Source organism: Oncorhynchus nerka, linkage group LG5 (assembly GCF_034236695.1).
Source record: "Oncorhynchus nerka isolate Pitt River linkage group LG5, Oner_Uvic_2.0, whole genome shotgun sequence".
NCBI lineage: Eukaryota > Metazoa > Chordata > Actinopteri > Salmoniformes > Salmonidae > Oncorhynchus > Oncorhynchus nerka.
Genome location: NC_088400.1, coordinates 13,594,430 through 13,611,382, shown reverse-complemented (window position 1 = coordinate 13,611,382; position 16,953 = coordinate 13,594,430). Strand labels below are relative to the sequence as shown.

At 45.0% G+C, this 16,953-nt stretch overlaps 1 protein-coding gene across 7 annotated transcripts in view; it reads left to right on the top strand.

Annotated features, from left to right (window-relative positions):
* The first annotated feature begins 1,060 nt into the window (after positions 1 to 1,060).
* Positions 1,061 to 16,953, top strand: part of ogt.1 (O-linked N-acetylglucosamine (GlcNAc) transferase, tandem duplicate 1) — a 36,280-nt gene continuing 20,387 nt past the window's right edge. The window contains exons 1-10 of one of the 7 annotated variants that reach the window (XR_003863634.2): positions 1,061 to 1,453; positions 3,848 to 4,031; positions 4,703 to 4,946; positions 5,165 to 5,233; positions 8,955 to 9,071; positions 10,571 to 10,650; positions 13,910 to 14,120; positions 14,681 to 14,821; positions 16,408 to 16,508; positions 16,657 to 16,810. Coding sequence is in view for 6 of the 7 variants with exons in the window: in XM_029659291.2 (XP_029515151.1) it covers positions 1,417 to 1,453; positions 3,848 to 4,031; positions 4,703 to 4,946; positions 5,165 to 5,233; positions 8,955 to 9,071; positions 10,571 to 10,650; positions 13,910 to 14,120; positions 14,681 to 14,821; positions 16,408 to 16,508; positions 16,657 to 16,810 (1,338 nt within the window). In the remaining variant the exon portion in view is untranslated. The remainder of the gene's footprint in view (positions 1,454 to 3,847; positions 4,032 to 4,702; positions 4,947 to 5,164; positions 5,234 to 8,954; positions 9,072 to 10,570; positions 10,651 to 13,909; positions 14,121 to 14,680; positions 14,822 to 16,407; positions 16,509 to 16,656; positions 16,811 to 16,953) is intronic. The other 6 variants (XM_029659295.2, XM_029659292.2, XM_029659291.2 and 3 more) reach the window with 6 other exon arrangements.

The following is a 16,953-nucleotide window of genomic DNA, read 5'->3' as shown; positions in this document are numbered from 1 at the left end:
CACCACTGGTGAGAAACATGTATTCACATTTACATTTAGCCACAAATACAGTCAAAAGTTCAACATGACATGGTTATGCATGAATGGATATACATAGCATGGATATACACAGCTGTGTGTAATTGGATAATAATAAACATGTATGGTATAATAATAATAGGCTGTGCATGACAATCTTGCAGAGCGTTTACATCAGGGGTGTCAATCTCATTCCATGGAGGGCCTATGGTGTCTCCACGTTTTAGATTTTTTTCTTTCAATTAAGCCCAAGACAACCATGTGTGGGGAGTTCCTTACCCATTCATTAATTAAGTAAAAGGAAGGAGCGAAAACCGCACACTCGGCCTTTTGACATTTCCGTACAATAATGAAATTAATGAAATAATAATGAAAATAAAAATTTAAAAAATGAATCAAAAGGTATGTGGCGATTGCCCCCTGTTGGTCGTGGACAAAAAATAAATGCCTAAAGTCGGTGGCGCTCACCTTGCCAAAGTGTGCACTATCACTGTACATGACCTACTACTTAGTTGTACATGAACACAACAATTCTCAAAGAGGGGGTAAAGGAAAAGAATGAATATGCAGCAATCGTTCCATCATGTTGCAACGACGGTCAAACACTATGCATCCAGCCCTACCCAGACAAGTTTAAACTACTTCTAGTTAGCCAACAAACACATGCATTTGTATGTCTTTCAATCAATGTCATAACAATTCAGTCTCTCCATCTGCTAAATGCCGTAGTTTCTCTTCACAACCCTGAAATGAACGTCATCTTTCAGAACATTCTCTTCGCCTTCGATTTGCCGCAGTGCACATGCGTCACAAAAAACCTTACTGCGGTTATGTATCCATCCGCACTAAAAATGATTATTTACAAAAAGTTTGCATATACTCGTTTTTAAACGTTGGGTTTGTACTCTTTGAATAATGAATGAACATTTCATATGTCATCAAAATGTTAATAAATTACGCTCATTTTCTGTATAGTTTGTGGATTTATTATGTTCATTGGATCTATTTTCTGTCAAAAAATGTGTCCCTGGCTGAGGCTCATTCGCCATTTTGTGTCCCTTGAGTCGCTTTGTTGAAGACGAAGCAGCACTTCATGATTGCGAATTTGAAGGAATAATTATTTGAGTCCTGTAGCAGTACGTTGATTGTTAGCAGTCAGACGTATATATTACAAGGACAGTAAATCGCTTAGGAGCTAGCCAACTCTTGAAAAGAGAGTGGCTTTCTTCTTGACTAGCTAGCATTGACTCTGGTTAGCATAGCTAGGCTAACAGCTTTAGCTAGCAACAGTTCAAGAAACGTCGACCAATCGACGCCTATAATTAAACGTTTCTCTTAATTTGATATCATCAAACCACAACACTGACGACCACCGTGCAAGACTCGAAGACCGAGGAGATGGCGAGCTCCGTGGGAAACGTGGCTGACAGCACAGGTAGAACTCTCGCTAGCTAGCTAACGTTAACATGACACGAGTCTGCTAACATCTTGCAGAACCATTAAAAAAAAAACTTTATGCCGGCGTGTAAATAATCCAAATGTTGCTTCAACTTCAATTATAGCATGTCACTTAGCCAGGTGTGGCTATGTAGCGATATGTTGTGTGAATACACAACACAGATCATGTAGGTAGAACCCGCCAGACATGAAGCCCGAAGGATGTTATTGTATTAGCAAGCTTGACCATAATCTAGCAAAATGACATTTTAGTTATCTTCCCCAACGTTTGATACAATGAAATTTAGCTAGGTAACGTGGATAATTATTTGACACTGTGTTTATTGACTATTGTCTATAGACCGTTTAGTTTTCCCTTTACATTTTTAGGCATCAATCTAATTTGAGCTGGTTAGCGAACGTTAGATGTTGATGGGTTGTTTTTCCGCCAACTAGCGTACATTAGTAAACAATCACCTCACATTTCATCTAGCTATGTACGTTACTTTGGTCCATTTTCATTTAATCGGACAACATTGCGTCTTTCATAATATTTCGTGTCAGACAGTTCTAACTAGCAAATGTTGATGCTTATAACGAAGCTTATCAACATTTGCTAGTTAGAACTGTCTAGCTAACTGACGTTAGTTAAAATCCCAATTGACAATTTTTCTTCTGCTCTTGACTGTTATATAACTAACAGCGGCTAATCATTTAGCTAGTTAGCTACACTATATATACAAAAGTGTGGACACTCCTTCAAATTAAAGGATTCGACTATTTCAGCCATACCTGTTGACAAGTGTAAAATCGAGCACACAGCCATGCAATCTCCATAGACAAACACTGGCAGTAGAATGGCCTTACTGAAGAGTTCAGTGACTTTCAATATGGCACTGTCATAGGATGCCACCTTTCCAACAAGTCAGTTTCAAATTTCTGTCCAGCTAGAGCTGCCCCGGTCAACTGTAAGTGTTGTTATTGTGAAGTGGAAGTCTAGGACAAACAATGGCTCAGCCACGAAGTGGTAGGCCACACAAGCTCACAGAACGGGACCGCTGAAGCGTGTAGAGTGGAAAAATCATCTGTCCTCTGTTGCAACACTCACTACCGAGTTCCAAACTGCCTCTGGAAGCAACATCAGCACAAGAACTGTTTGCCCGGGAGCTTTATGAAATGGGTTTCCATGGCCGAGCAGCCATACACAAGCCTAAGATCACCACGTGCAATGCCAAGCATTGGCTGGAGAGGTGTAAAGCTCTCCACCATTGGACTCTGGAGCAGTGCAAACATGTTCTCTGTAGTGATGAATCGCGCTTCACCATCTGGCAATACGACAGACGAATCTAGGTTTGACGGATGCCAGGAGAACGCTACCTGCCCGAATGCATAGTGCCAGCTGTAAAGTTTGGTGGAGGAGGAATAATGGTCTGGGGCTGTTTTTCATGGTTCGGGCTACGTTCCTTAGTGAAGGGAAATCTTAACGCTACAGCATACAATGACATTCTAGACTATTTTGTACTTTGTGGCAACAGTTTGGGGAAGGCCCTTTCCTGTTTCAACATGACAATGCCCCTGTGCACAAAGCGGCAGGGTAGCCTAGTGGTTAGAGCGTTGGACTAGTAACCGGAAGGTTGCAAGTTCAAATCCCCGAGTTGGCAAGGTACAAATCTGTCGTTCTGCCCCTGAACAGGCAGTTAACCCACTGTTCCTAGGCCGTCATTGAAAATAAGAATTTGTTCTTAACTGACTTGCCTAGTTAAATAAAGGTAAAATAAAAAGCGAGGTCCACCCATAAATGGTTTTGAGATCAGTGTGGAAGAACTTGACTAACCACCACAGAGCCCTGACCTCAACCCCACTGAACACCATTGGGATGATTAGATCGCCAACTGCGAGCCCAACATCAGTGCCCGACCTCACTAATGCTCTTGTTGCTGAATGTGGCAGCAATGTTCTAACATCTAGTGGCAGAGTGGAGGCTGTGAAGTGTGGGGACCAACTCTATGTACTTTTGGTCAAAAGTACTCTATGTACTTTTGGTCATGTAGTGTATCTTTCAAAGGAAGAATGCCTGCTGCTATTTTCAAGGACGGTTGACTTCTTGGCCTATATAACAGTAGCTATCTGACCTGTAGCCCCATATTTGTCTCTAAAACATGACTAATACCCTGTGATTGACAGTCCATTGCTACACAGCGATTTTGCATTAAACTATTGATTGATCTACAACGGTGCAGTTTATTTAGCACCCAAGGGCATTTTATAAATAGTCTCATTTGATTTCTCAAGTACCTAATCTTGTTTATTATTTTGTCTCTGTCCTTGTTCTTCCATCTCTTCTAACGTGTTGTTTCCCCCCTCCTCGGGTTGTTGGGTGTTGGTGATACAGAACCGACAAAACAACGTATGCTTTCCTTCCAAGGGTTGGCCGAGCTGGCGCACAGGGAGTACCAGTCGGGTGACTTTGAGGCTGCCGAGCGCCACTGTATGCAGCTGTGGAGGCAGGAGCCCGACAACACGGGCGTGCTGCTGCTGCTCTCCTCCATCCACTTCCAGTGTCGCAGGCTCGACAGGTGAGGTGGACAGCGCGGGTTGTCAGCTCACACTGCAGTCAGTCTGGAGAGAATACTGGGCCCACAGCGCTCTGGCTGCTACAGTGCATGTTACTACTACACCTGTGGTGTTGGGGAGTAAGGAATGGCTGGCTGTGCAGCTGGTCTGTCAGTAATCTTCATGCTTCTCTAAAATGACTCTTACAGAGTTTGGTGGCTGTTTTCTCTTCTCACAGGTGATCCAGCTGTCGGCTTGGATTTCGCTGTTTTTCTCTGCTGTTTTGGCTTGTTGCTCTTACTATGTACTATAAGCACACGGAAGTGATTTGAATGAAACATAAGTTTTACCCCCCCCCCCACACACACAATCATTTAGTCATCCCACTATCTCACAACACACCAGCTAGCGTGTTACTAAATGAGATCTCCCATTGACCAAAGTACCAGTACTGGACCACACACCACCACATCTCTCCAGTACTGCCTACCAGCCTGGACCACACACCACCACATCTCTCCAGTACTGCCTACCAGCCTGGACCACACACCACCACATCTCTCCAGTACTGCCTACCAGCCTGGACCACACACCACCACATCTCTCCAGTACTGCCTACCAGCCTGGACCACACACCACCACATCTCTCCAGTACTGCCTACCAGCTTCGTGACCAACCCCTCCGTCCTTCCAGATCTGCCCACTTCAGCACCTTGGCCATCAAGCAGAATCCTATGCTGGCTGAGGCCTACTCCAACCTGGGCAACGTTTACAAGGAGCGCGGCCAGTTGCAGGAGGCTATAGAGCACTACCGCCACGCCCTGCGGCTGAAACCAGACTTCATCGACGGGTACATCAACCTGGCAGCAGCCCTGGTGGCAGCGGGGGACATGGAGGGAGCCGTCCAGGCCTACGTCTCAGCCCTACAGTACAACCCTGTGAGTAGACCTTGGACCCAGCACAAAACCCAATGTTTTGGTGTTCTGCCAGACCTTGACTCTGAACATGTCTTGCACCTGCAAGCTGCCCCAATCTGACATCAAATGTTATTGGTCACATACACGTATTTAGCAGATGTCAATGCGGGTGTAGATCTGAAATGACATGTGTTAGTCAGTCTGGTAGTGCGTTTTCTAATCTGTTTCCTGTCCCTCAGGATCTGTACTGTGTCCGCAGCGACCTGGGGAACTTGCTGAAAGCGCTGGGGCGTTTGGAAGAGGCTAAGGTATGTTCCAGGGGCTTGACACCGGCACAGCTTTTTGCTTATCTATCTTTTATTTTAAAATTTACTTTGTACTTTGATTTCTTTGTAGATATTTTGTTTGTCAGTTCTATCCCCCCCCCCCACTCATTCACTTGAGTGTGATTTTTCTGTCCCTGATGCCAATCTCAGGCCCCACCCTCCCCCCAACTACGCCTTGGGCAGGCCATATCGCCCTGGGCCTTGGCAGGCCCCACCCCAGTACACCCTGGCTCTGGGCAGATTCCCAATTCCTCTTATGAGGCCTTTTTTTCAGGGGGGGGTGATTCTCTAGACCCCCAACCCATTAAACCCTTTTTTTCTCTCCCTGTAAGTGACTTTTCAGACTGCTTTATACTTTGTTCCTGTTGAGCTCCACTTCCAACACCCCCACACAACTCCCCTACTTCCTCTCACAATGCTCTGACCTCTCAACCTCAGGTCATTTCCCCTCCCCTCACAGGAAGAAAGGCTGGGCTTTTCAAATGGCTAGCAATAATGAGGGTTCTGATATGGATTTTCTTTTTCTCTTCCCATTTAAAAACTCCTGAAATGATAAAAAACGAAGGTGGTTTTGGAGGGATAATGCTGGCTCGGTCTTGGAAGGATAAATGAACTGATGAAGATAGTTCATCTCTGCAATGCAACAGATAAGATGGCCTCTAACCAAACCACATTACTCCAGTTATTTAACAACCAATTGACAGCTCTGTCAGTCAGTCCAGTTTTCCCACTACTCCGTACCCATGCAGATTTGCTAGTCTTGCCCTTTGACCCTGTCATTCCATCTTTATTTACCTCCTCTAAGCCATGCATACGTTGGCTATTTTTTTTAGTGATATCTCTATTCATCTCCCCGATACGATATCTATACCTTCCCTGGGTTGGGTGAAAGCTGGAGCTGTGGAGTTGACATCTTGCTAGGTGACCTGGTGCCAGGCTATCTTATTTGGTGCCAGAAGGGGGAGGAGCTCCAGGGAGCTGCCAGGCCAGCCATCCCTGCGCTGTTGCTCCTCCCCCCCGCGCGCTCGCTAGGTCCGGTGGAGTGTGGCGCTAAGAGCTGCCTTCCTGACACCCCAGCTACACCCCAATCAGAGGCTCCACCCCCCTACTGGTTATCTTATCTGACTGCCCCTGCTGTAAGAGTGGGTTAATAGAATAGTCAGGACTGTACCACGTTTTCATACCCTATCTCTCACATACACCCCTCCTTACAAGAGCCCGTAGTACAGTCTGATGCTGCGTCAGGCAGACAGCTCACAATCTGCACTCCGCCGCCCGCGTTCAGTTGGCTGGGTTAGAAAGAAACCCTCTTTATTTCAGAGCTACCTATGGAGGCTTCTAGATGTCCAAACATTACACAGCCAAGGCTTTTCTTCTCACTCCCCATTGGCCAGGATTCAAGCACAACAGGACAAAGAAAAGACCAAGCATAATAAAAAAAAAAATATCCTTTTTGAAGAGGTTGAAGGAGAGCGTATGCTATGACATATTATTCCCAAAGAAATGTCATCAGTTCATTTGATGAAGATCAAGCTAGTTATCCTTTCTCCTAGCTTGGCCAAACTATTAATATTAGTGGTTGATAACACATTTTATCGAAGCCTTTCTTCCCTCGTGCCAACCCCCACACCCCCCGAAACATCACTTTTTTCCCTTGGAAAATAAACATGAATGTTAACAGAGCAGGTTGTCTTATTTTTGTGCTGTTTATTTCTTGGGATGTTTTATTTAATTTTCATATGAGAGGAAGAAAAAAAATGTATTGTTTGCCAACTCTTACTAACGCTCTTGTTTTATTTTGTCTCTTGGGTTTTTTTCCACAACTGATGATGTTATTTAGAAGGTTGTTTCAGGTGGGTGATGACATTACTCCTGCTACCGTACCCTAGGTGCCCTGGCTGAAACACGGATCACTAGGGCAGCATCAGTCCTCAACCACCAGCTGCTGAGGCTGCCGCCCTCCCCTCTGACAAAGTCCAAACAATGTGGTAACGGGTTTGTAAACTGCCAGCAAAAGAAAACCCCACGAACTACTACGTCATGCCTCTGTCTTGTGGCTTCCTCTGAAGAGCAGAGAAACAAAACAAGAAAAGAACAGTAAAACAAACAAAAACAAAAAGAGAAGTACAGTAAGCATTCCTTTAAATACCTTAAATTACCATGACAACAACGGCCAAAACCTATATCGATAAATTCCAAAAATATACCAAACATGGAAGCAATTAGAGGGAAAATATGAATTTAAAGAAAAAGAACCATCTAACTCTGACTTGTTGGTTGCGTTTTTTTTCCTGTTGATTTGATTTCCTTCTTGGTTTTGGAGCTGCAGCGTTCTGCCGATGGTGCAGACTGCGCTGTGAGTGTGCAGTAACGCAGGGGCTGCGCAGCGAACAAACCTTCCAAGGGCAAAAAGGCCTCAGGCTCAAGCGACGCTTCCCCCCCCCCCGGCCTGCTGGGTACAGACCCTCCCCCTGACGCCCTCTGTCAGCCTGGCACCCAGCGTACCCCCAAACTCCAACAGGACACAATTTGTCTCTCTAAAACAACTCCTCTATTTCCTCATTGCCCTGCAGAGCAGTCCCTGGGCTCTGGTGGTAGATCAGCTCTCCTGTCCTCTTAGGGTGTCAGACACTTGGCCGTCTTGATGCCCCTACATTTCAAACTCCCCTTCTCTGTATTCCCCCTCTATCTAATCAGCCGCTTGGCTGCGGTCTCAATGACCTCTAACCCCAACCCTCTCCCCTGCTGCACGTTGGTTCTGAAAGGCATTGTGGGTACAGAGTGTGACAGTCTGGGTAAGCAGGGCGTCTCCCGGGACTCTGGGTCTGCAGCCGGTCCGCAAGGCGGCCGGGGTCAGCGAGCGCAGCTGCGGCGAACAACGACCTTGTGTTGCTAAGCAGCAGCAGGGTCGGTGGCGTGCGGGGTGACTTTGGTTGTAGTCAGACACACACCTAGGACACGCCCGGCCCACGTAGATTTTTGTGCGCACGCATTACAGGGACCTCCACCTGCACGCAGCACCCGCCATTCAAGGTTGTGAGAGATACAGCTATCAAATAGACTGCAACTAACCAAGTTACTGGTTGTTTTAGACATTTGAATATCATTTAGGTATTTTCCTTCACTCATATCAGCAGCTTAAGGGCTGTACATTTTCATAACAAAACAGAAGAAAAGTCTAGTAGTGTCTAGTCGTTTCGGTTCCTCGTGTTGTGAAAGAGGCCGTGATGATAACTGCAGAATGTCGGTCTGCGTGTGGGTGCTGGTTGGATCTGCGCAGCGTAGGAATAAGCAAGGCAGCTTAGCGCCGCAGATTTCAGCGCAGGCGAGCCCATGCTGCGCACTCACTTTTTGCTTTAGTTGAGAACGGTCACTAATTCTGTTTCTTCTACCCTTTTTTATTTGATTTTTTTTTCCATTTTTATTTGATTTTTACAACCTCTACCACTACTCTTCCTCTCCCTCCCCCTACCACTACTCTTCCTCTCCCTCCCCCTACCACTACTCTTCCTCTCCCTCCTACCACTACTCTTCCTCTCCCTCCTCCTACCACTACTCTTCCTCTCCCTCCTCCTACCACTACTCTTCCTCTCCCTCCCCCTACCACTACTCTTCCTCTCCCTCCTCCTACCACTACTCTTCCTCTCCCTCCTCCTACCACTACTCTTCCTCTCCTCTGGTTTTGATTGTTAACCCATTAAAGGCGTGTTACCTGAAGGCTATTGAGACTCAGCCCAACTTTGCGGTGGCGTGGAGCAACCTGGGCTGTGTGTTCAACGCCCAGGGAGAGATATGGTTGGCCATACACCACTTTGAGAAGGTGAGACTTTACTACACAGCCGATGATGTAAGAACAAAGGACAGACCAGGATAGTCGAGTGTCACTGACTAATGATACATGTCTGGGCTGAAACATTTGATAATTCACACACAATACTATTAATGTCTGAGAACATTTTAAGTAGAGTACTGTGGAATATTCTGTCCCTGTTCACTGGTCTAAAGGGGATTGTTTTAGGTGAACAAAAGCGAGCGCAATGGTGGATATAGTCAATCAGAAAATCTATTTTGTTTAATTCAAGTTGCAACAGGAGCAGAGAGAATGTTTTAGCTTGGCCTTCGCAGAGAAGGTCCTCATCGTAATTCTACAGCACCAGAAAGCCAAGACCTTGTCGGCTGCTATCCACAGAATCAGTGTTCCACAGAATACAACAACAATCAGTCTCCTTGAAACTGCAGTCTAGCGTCAGTCCCTTTTCAACAGATATGAGTAACATCCAGCATTACAACTTGTGACCAACCTGTGTCACAAATAGAACACTTAAAACCGTGTGGATAACATGGGAAAACGTATATAAATATGCTAAGCATTGTGTTAATTACTCTAAATGGTGTGGATAACATGGGAAAACGTATATAAATATGCTAAGCATTGTGTTAATTACTCTAAATGGTGCGGATAACATGGGAAAACGTATATAAATATGCCAAGCATTGTGTTAATTACTCTAAATGGTGTGGATAACATGGGAAAACGTATATAAATATGCTAAGCATTGTGTTAATTACTCTAAATGGTGCGGATAACATGGGAAAACGTATATAAATATGCCAAGCATTGTGTTAATTACTCTAAATGGTGTGGATAACATGGGAAAACGTATATAAATATGCCAAGCATTGTGTTAATTACTCTAAATGGTGTGGATAACATGGGAAAACGTATATAAATATGCCAAGCATTGTGTTAATTACTCTAAATGGTGTGGATAACATGGGAAAACGTATATAAATATGCTAAGCATTGTGTTAATTACTCTAAATGGTGTGGATAACATGGGAAAACGTATATAAATATGCTAAGCATTGTGTTAATTACTCTAAATGGTGTGGATAACATGGGAAAACGTATATAAATATGCCAAGCATTGTGTTAATTACTCTAAATGGTGTGGATAACATGGGAAAACGTATATAAATATGCTAAGCATTGTGTTAATTACTCTAAATGGTGTGGATAACATGGGAAAACGTATATAAATATGCCAAGCATTGTGTTAATTACTCTAAATGGTGTGGATAACATGGGAAAACGTATATAAATATGCCAAGCATTGTGTTAATTACTCTAAATGGTGTGGATAACATGGGAAAACGTATATAAATATGCCAAGCATTGTGTTAATTACTCTAAATTGAAAAGGAACTTTATTAATCTGAAGTATTTCCACAATACAACTGGTGTTGGGAGGACATGTTTAACACCCTTCTAATACAGTATGTCCTGTCTGTTTTGATGTATTTATGGGTGTTTGTCAGGCTGTGACTCTGGATCCCAACTTCCTGGATGCCTACATCAACTTGGGCAACGTTCTGAAAGAGGCTCGCATCTTTGACAGGTCAGAGACTTTTCCCGTGGCATAACCTGTTAGACCTGAAGACACTCCCTCGTTCAGTCCTAATTATCCTCAATTCACCTAGTGAGTCTTAGGCTAATAATAGGGAATGTGTTCAAAATGACACCCTATTCCCTGTGTAGTGCACTACTTTTGACCAGGTCCGTAGGGCTCCAGTCAGAATTGTGTACTGTATAGGGAATAGGGTGCCATTTTGGGACGCAGACCTAGGTATGACACTCTGACACCTTGTAATTACATTTTGAAGAAAGTCAAACACACACAGAACCATATGCATGGTGGTAGTAGCTCTTGTGCTGGTAGGCAGATTTAGTAGTAGTGGTAGGTAGTAGCTGTAGATTTGGTGGTAGGTAGTAGCTGTAGATTTGGTGGTAGGTAGTAGCTGTAGATTTGGTGGTAGGTAGTAGCTGTAGATTTGGTGGTAGGTAGTAGCTGTAGATTTGGTGGTAGGTAGGAGCTGTAGATTTGGTGGTAGGTAGGAGCTGTAGATTTGGTGGTAGGTAGGAGCTGTAGATTTGGTGGTAGGTAGGAGCTGTAGATTTGGTGGTAGGTAGATTTAGTAGTAGGGGTAGGTAGATTTAGTAGTAGGGGTAGGTAGTAGCTGTAGATTTGGTGGTAGGTAGTAGCTGTAGATTTGGTGGTAGGTAGTAGCTGTAGATTTGGTGGTAGGTAGGAGCTGTAGATTTGGTGGTAGGTAGGAGCTGTAGATTTGGTGGTAGGCAGATTTAGTAGTAGGTAGTAGCTGTAGATTTGGTGGTAGGTAGTAGCTGTAGATTTGGTGGTAGGTAGGAGCTGTAGATTTGGTGGTAGGTAGTAGCTGTAGATTTGGTGGTAGGTAGTAGCTGTAGATTTGGTGGTAGGTAGTAGCTGTAGATTTGGTGGTAGGTAGGAGCTGTAGATTTGGTGGTAGGTAGGAGCTGTAGATTTGGTGGTAGGCAGATTTAGTAGTAGATTTGGTGGTGGTAGGTAATAGCAGCAGCGCGCACACCCAATGTTTCTGCCGCAAGTAGAGCTTTTGTCGAGCCTTTGTTCTGGTTTGTAAGGGTAGTATAGTATCTTGTGGGTAAGTATGTTTTATATTGTATAAATTGTACAAAATCTGACTTTCTGTAGTATTTAACCTTTTATTTAAAGCTGGAATATATCACTTTTTTGGGCGACCCAACCATATTCACGTAGAAATGTGAGTTATAGATCTGTCTTTCTCATTGAAAGCAAATCCAAGATGTAGAACTGTTCTATGTGCCCTATTTCTATTCTTCTCGTACTTTCGGTTTTGTCCACTAGCTGAAAATGCAATATTTTTGGTTATGGAAAATAAAATCCAAATAACTTCACTGATCTTCATTGTAAAGGGTTTAAACACTGTTTCCCATGCTGTTTCCCATGCTGTTTCCCATGCATGAACATGCACCTGTACAGACGGTAGGGAATTAAGGTCACAATTATGAAAACTTAGGACACTAAAAGAGGCCTTTCTACTGACTCTGAAAACACCAAAAGAAAGATGTTCAGGGTCCCTGCTCATCTGCATGAACATGCCTTAGGCATGCTGCAAGGAGGCATGAGGACTGCAGATGTGGCCAGGGAAATAAATGGCAATGTCCGTACTGTGAGACTCCTAAGACAGCGCTACAGGGAGACAGGACGGACAGCTGATCCTCGCAGTGGCAGACCACGTGTAACAACACCTGCACAGGATCGGTACATCCGAACATCACACCTGCGGGACAGGTACAGGATGACAACAACAACTGCCCAAATTACACCAGGAACGCACAATCTCTCCATCAGTGCTCAGACTGCCCGTAATAGGCTGAGAGAGGCTGGACTGAGGGCTTGTAGGCCTGTTGTAAGGCAGGTCCGCACCAGACATCACGGGCAACAACGTCGCATATGGGCACAGTCCCACCATCGCTGGACCAGACAGGACTGACAAAAAGTGCTCTTCACTAAACACTAGCTGTTGGAACATTGCTGCGGGGACTTGCTTCCATTCAGTCTCGAGCATTAGTGAGGTCGGGCACTGATTTTGGCCGATTAGGCGTAACTCTTAGCCCAATTCATTTCCAATTCATCTCAAAGGTGTACGATGGGGTTGAGGTCAGGGCTTGTTGATGGAAGTTGGGCATCAAGTGTCTTAATGATGCAGAATAAAAATCTCCGGTAACCTGAAAAGCAGCCTCTGGAAGGAAAAGGGACAGCGTTTGACCATGTATTTCAAAACTGGTGAACAATGAGTCGACACCTCCACCACGCTCTAGTTAGCACACCAGTTGTCGAAGTGGCAAAAGCCCCCCCCCCCCCCCCCTCTATTTCTCCCACTGTCCTGTCGACACGGTGAATGGAGAATCCGTTGAGTGTAGGGCTGACCCCATTTAGTCGATGGGTCGATTTGTGTGGTTGACAGGCTGTATAAATCACATGGGCTAGCATGGCCTGTCTGCAAGGAACTTGGAACGTTGTATCGACTATTAACTTGGGTCCGGCCTGAAGTTCACGAGAGCAAACTTGCTAATTGTATAAAATATTCTCATCTCTGTTTCCCAGTGAGCTCCGGACAGACATGTCTGGAACTACCTACCACTATCTGTGCAAGGGATAAAAAGAAAACCGGTAGGCCTGTTTTACGACGTTTCTATAGGATCAGAGCATTACTACTTTCTTTTGTGTGACAGCCCAAATCGAGTTGAATAGCATCTTGCCCAAGAGTCATGTTTCAGAAAAGCAGAGGCCATTTCAGCTTTGGGAGTCCCGTTGTTAGCAAATCTGTGATCAGAGGTTATCTTTCTATCAAGTACAATGGAGAGAAGAGATGGCAAGTTCTCCCTTCACCTTAATCTCTCCATGACCCCCCCTTACCTCTAATGTTGGTGTTTCCTCTTGGGTAGCCTGAATTTGGTCGGAATAACATGAAGAGTCCAGGGCAGATAAGTTGAAGCCGGAATACAGTAACTGCCGATCTGATGTTCAAAAGTTGTCCGTTTGTAAGAATGATAGCGAATACATTTAGAGAAAATAAAGTGCCAAATAATCTCAAAGTTGGCCAAACGGAGGCCATCCAGTACAGCGCCATCTTCACAAAGACTAATGTTACTACAGCTCAGTAGCACTAGTGCCTCTCTGCTCTCTGCTCTGCAGAGCGGTGGTGGGCAGCATCTGAGTGTTCAGCCTTTAGTAGTATTTGCCTTAATTGTTACCAGTAGTTTACCCACCCTTCTCTCTTCTTCCAACCATTCAGAGCGGTGGCTGGCTACCTGCGGGCCCTCAGCCTGAGCCCCAACCACGCAGTCGTCCACGGCAACCTGGCATGCGTCTACTACGAGCAGGGTCTTATCGATCTGGCCATCGACACATACCGCCGCGCCATCGAGCTGCAGCCCCACTTCCCCGACGCCTACTGTAACCTGGCCAACGCCCTCAAGGAGAAGGGCAATGTAAGGAAGAACACGGTGTGTGTGTGTCCACGCAGTGAGCGACTGCTCCGTTATTCTGCATCCCTACTCCCAGTGTGAGAGGCACGGCTGTCCCAGCAGGCCGCAGCAGTTCACTGTGCCCTGTGCATGCCATGTCCTCCTTGACCCAGTTTAGGAGATGACGGGGGTCAGAGATCAGACTGGGGTGTGTTAGATGGATATGCATGACACACTGGTCTTTGTGATTGTTGCGGTTATCCCTTTCACCACTACTCTACACAAAGATTGTTTTGGGATGCTTAGATGTCTTCTGTTCAGCTGCAAATAGATGAAGATTGATATGGGTTCCAGCTGTCCGTTAGCCGTCGCTGTTCTGCCTCTGTTCTGCCTCTCTGTTGGCCCCCTCTGGGCCTTGGTGTCTGTCTGTTGGGGTTTCCTTTTCTGTTGGCCCTCTCGGGGCCTTGGTGTCTGTCTGAAAATGTGAGTGTTTGTGTGTGGGGTGAATGTGAGTGTTTGTGTGTGGGGTGTCTGTGAATGTGTCTGGCTGTGTGTGTCTCTGGTTTAACCATGTGTGGTTTGAACCCTGCCTCTCCCAGGTGTCCGAAGCTGAGGAGTGTTACAACACGGCCCTGCGTCTGTGTCCCACCCACGCAGACTCTCTCAACAACCTGGCCAACATCAAGAGGGAGCAGGGCAACATCGAGGACGCCGTCCAGCTCTACAGGAAAGCCCTGGAGGTGAGAGAGTTAACTATATGGCAGAATGCTCATAGAAAGCATTGACGGTAGCATTGAAAAGTATTTTACCTGATAGGTTAAAGGAAGACTGTTTATAAGCCCTTGGGTTTTTTTTCTTTTCGCAATCTTAATCACGTCAGCTCAGTGTCCTCTTTTTAGGGAAGTGTCATTTCATGAATCTGGTGGTGACTGAACCTTTTCAGGGGGGGGGTGTTATTTCCAGAGTTTACCACAGGCCCACTCTAAACTGGCTAGTGTCCTATTGTAGTATGTATTTTAACCTATAGGTGTCTTACTCTGCCCAGAGTGGGTGAAAACGTGCTTTGGCGATCATTTCGCCTCCTTGTGTTATAACATACATTATACCAAGACAAATATGATTTATTCATGTTCTGAATTGTTCAGTGGTGGTCTTTCTCTAACATACCATTAACATGATATGCAAAGTGTTGGATTTCATAACATAATACATCCGGTAATATGAACGTAACGCGCCAATGTAAACTCAGATTTTTTTATATAAATATGAACTTTATCAAACAAAACATACATGAAGTCCTCTGATGAAGATCATCAAAGGTTAGGGATTCATTTTATCTCTCTGCTTTTTGTGACTCCTCTTTGGCTGGAAAAAATGGCTGTGTTTTTCTGTGGCTTGGTGGTGACCAAACATAATCGTTTGTGGTGCTTTCGCTGTAAATCCTTTTTGAAATCAGACACTGGCTGGATTAACGAGAATTTTATCTTTAAAATAGTGTAAAATACTTGTATGCTTGAGGAATTTTAATTATGAGATTTTTGCTGTTTTTAATTTGGCGCTTTCACTGGCTGTTGCCCTAGACAGGTTAAGGCTACCTATCTGACGCGATGCAACTTTCCACACTTGTATTTTATTACTACTTTTTTTTCTGGCCTGATTTAGTCGTCCTGATTCTGGACATCCTACAAGGGTTAACACTGATTCTGGCCATCCTACATGTTGTCAACACTGATTCTGGCCATCCTACAAGGGTCAACACTGATTCTGGCCATCCTACATGTTGTCAACACTGATTCTGGCCATCCTACAAGGGTCAACACTGATACTGATTCTGGCCATCCTACATGTTGTCAACACTGATTCTGGCCATCCTACACGTTGTCAACACTGATTCTGGCCATCCTACACGTTGTCAACACTGATTCTGGTCATCCTACACGTTGTCAACACTGATTCTGGCCATCCTACACGTTGTCAACACTGATTCTGGCCATCCTACACGTTGTCAACACTGATTCTGGCCATCCTACACGTTGTCAACACTGATTCTGGCCATCCTACACGTTGTCAACACTGATTCTGGCCATCCTACACGTTGTCAACACTCCAATAACTTTTGAATGGATCATGGTAGAGACCTGATGTTTGGAACAAGGGTTTTAATATGTTAATACCTTAGATAATCCTCTAGTGGTCAAATTATGCACTTTTTGATTTTTGATTGGACACCCTATAACCTGTGTGTGTGGTTGTTGGCTGCGGCCCACTCTAACCTGGCCAGTGTTCTGTTGTAATATGTATTTTAAGGTGTGGTTGTTGTCTTCAGGTGTTTCCAGAGTTTGCTGCGGCCCATTCTAACCTGGCCAGCGTTCTGCAGCAGCAGGGGAAACTCCAGGAGGCCCTCATGCACTACAAGGAGGCCATCAGGTCCGTAGACAGACGCCTCCCTCCGTCTCGCCCTCTCATCTCAATCAGTTGTGGTTTGACAATCGACAGAGGCAACTTATAGGGATGCTGTTTCAAGGTTCTGAATGGAGTTGATTGGCGTCCTACTGAATTGTTTGTGTGTCTGTAGAATCAGCCCTACGTTTGCTGATGCCTACTCCAACATGGGCAACACTCTGAAGGAGATGCAGGATATCCAGGGAGCTCTACAGTGTTACACCAGAGCCATCCAGATCAACCCTGCCTTCGCTGACGCTCACTCTAACCTGGCCTCCATACACAAGGTGACTCATCTGCCATCTCTGTTCTCAACCCCAATTCTAAATCAACTCTTATCAGACCTACAAAAGGCAGTGAAGTCGACTTCACTGATATTCCGCAGAACAAAATTGGGTCTGTAATTCGTTTTTTAATGAATGGAAATATT